The sequence below is a fragment of the Hipposideros armiger genome, unplaced genomic scaffold (assembly GCF_001890085.2).
Source record: "Hipposideros armiger isolate ML-2016 unplaced genomic scaffold, ASM189008v1 scaffold_2110, whole genome shotgun sequence".
Lineage (NCBI taxonomy): Eukaryota > Metazoa > Chordata > Mammalia > Chiroptera > Hipposideridae > Hipposideros > Hipposideros armiger.
This window is the reverse complement of record NW_017733458.1, coordinates 10951-12579: the sequence shown is the minus strand read 5'-3', so window position 1 is coordinate 12579 and position 1629 is coordinate 10951. Positions and strand designations below refer to the sequence as shown.

General features: G+C 50.7%; 1 protein-coding gene across 1 annotated transcript in view; it reads left to right on the top strand.

The window, feature by feature from the left end:
* Positions 1-337: 337 nt before the first annotated feature.
* Positions 338-1629, top strand: part of LOC109378533 (granzyme B-like) — a gene marked incomplete at its 3' end in the record, with an annotated part of 9553 nt that continues 8261 nt past the window's right edge. The window contains 2 exon segments of the mRNA XM_019634882.1: positions 338-459; positions 1431-1554. Of these exon segments, the coding sequence (XP_019490427.1) occupies positions 405-459; positions 1431-1554 (179 nt within the window).

Sequence of the window (1629 nt, the reverse complement as noted above, 5' to 3'; positions counted from 1 at the left end):
TGCAAGAAATCTCATGTCTAATACCTCTGAGTCTCACAATAAAAGACCTCAATAAACGGTCCAGAAAAAAACAAGGAAATGAAGCGTTCTTACGTGGATCATTATGAGATTTGGGTTTCTGGGGTTCAGAAACATACTACTGGCTGATACAGCATCTCCCACAACCTCAGTTTGCAGCCAGTGGTTTCTGTTTTCAGTTGTGTGGTCCGCACGGAGTCAGAGCTCAGGTGCTTATGTGGTTACTGATAAGTTCTTACTCCATCAGGCTTGAATATTTCAACACACAGCTGTGTCGGGCACTCAAATAGAGCCTACGTGATAAAGGCCACAACACGGGAGAGCCTGGGGTTAGAAAACCAAGGGGAAGCACCAGCAGCTCTGCCCTCGGCCACCTTCCCGAGAAGATGCAGCCACTTCTACTCCTGATGGCCTTTCTTCTGTCCCCCAGGGCAGAGGCAGGTGAGTGAACGTCCCCCTCCAACAGATGCCCAACCCCACTCCACACTGGCACAGCCATGGCCAGATGCTACATACACATCCTGCACTGATCCATCCTCAGGAACTTTCTACCTCTAGGTTCAGCCTCCCTAAAGACCAGCCTATTAGAGCTGAATAAACACTCCACGGGAATGGCAGGGCAGAAGCCTGTTCTCCAGGAGGGTCCACAGGGTACTGTGCCCTTCCCAGGTCCTACCCTTCTCATCTAGAACGTGGGTTCTTTACAAACCCGTCTGGAAGCAGGTTGGATGCTGGGAATGAGGAATAGTTAATTCCCCAGGAAAGGGCAGCTTGGAAAAGGGCTGGCTTCTGTAATGAAAGGAAGGCCCTCTTACGTTCTAACTCAATGTCTTAAAACCTACCCTCAATCTCCTCCTCTTTCTCCAAGATTTGTCATTTCTATGCTACCTAGGAAAGAAACTGAGGACAGAGTTGATCCCAGACTTGGTGGCATCCTTTTCCCCTTAACACTTGTGATTGGCTGGTTCAGTCTCAAGTCCTCTCTGGTCATTTTCTCCGTCACAATGTTCTGAGGATTACAAACCAGCAGCTGCTCAGAGAGTCTGGGAAACAAGAATGGAGAGTGGACCCAGGGAACGTCAGGGAAAGGATTTGCCAGGATGTACAGGGCCTTCGCTGCTTGTTCCAAACACAAATTCTCTCTGCCCACACACGTATCTGCAGCTGCAATTAAGGAATAAAGAACTGCTCTTCTCTTTGTCACAGGGACAATCTGACTCTTTGGGTCACTGGGTAAGCCAGGAACATTGCTTCAGGGACCTGCAGGACCACTTCGTGGTCACTGCTGACTACTAGAGACCCCGCCATCTGCCACCCCACTCCTCCCTGCACTGCTCCAGTTTATCCCAGTCTCCCTTGCTCCAGCCCTTGGCTCCATGAGCACAGCAAGCAGGGTAGAATTTTTCTTTCAGGGGAAATCATCGGGGGCCGTGAGGCTAAGCCTCACTCTCGTCCCTACATGGCATATCTTGGGGACTGTGGTGGTTTCCTTGTGCGTGAAGACTTTGTGCTGACAGCAGCTCATTGCTGGCAAAGGTGAGTAATAGCACCTGGGCCCCCACCTGTCTGTAGACACCACGCAGGGAACCCTCATCTCAGGGGCTGTAGACT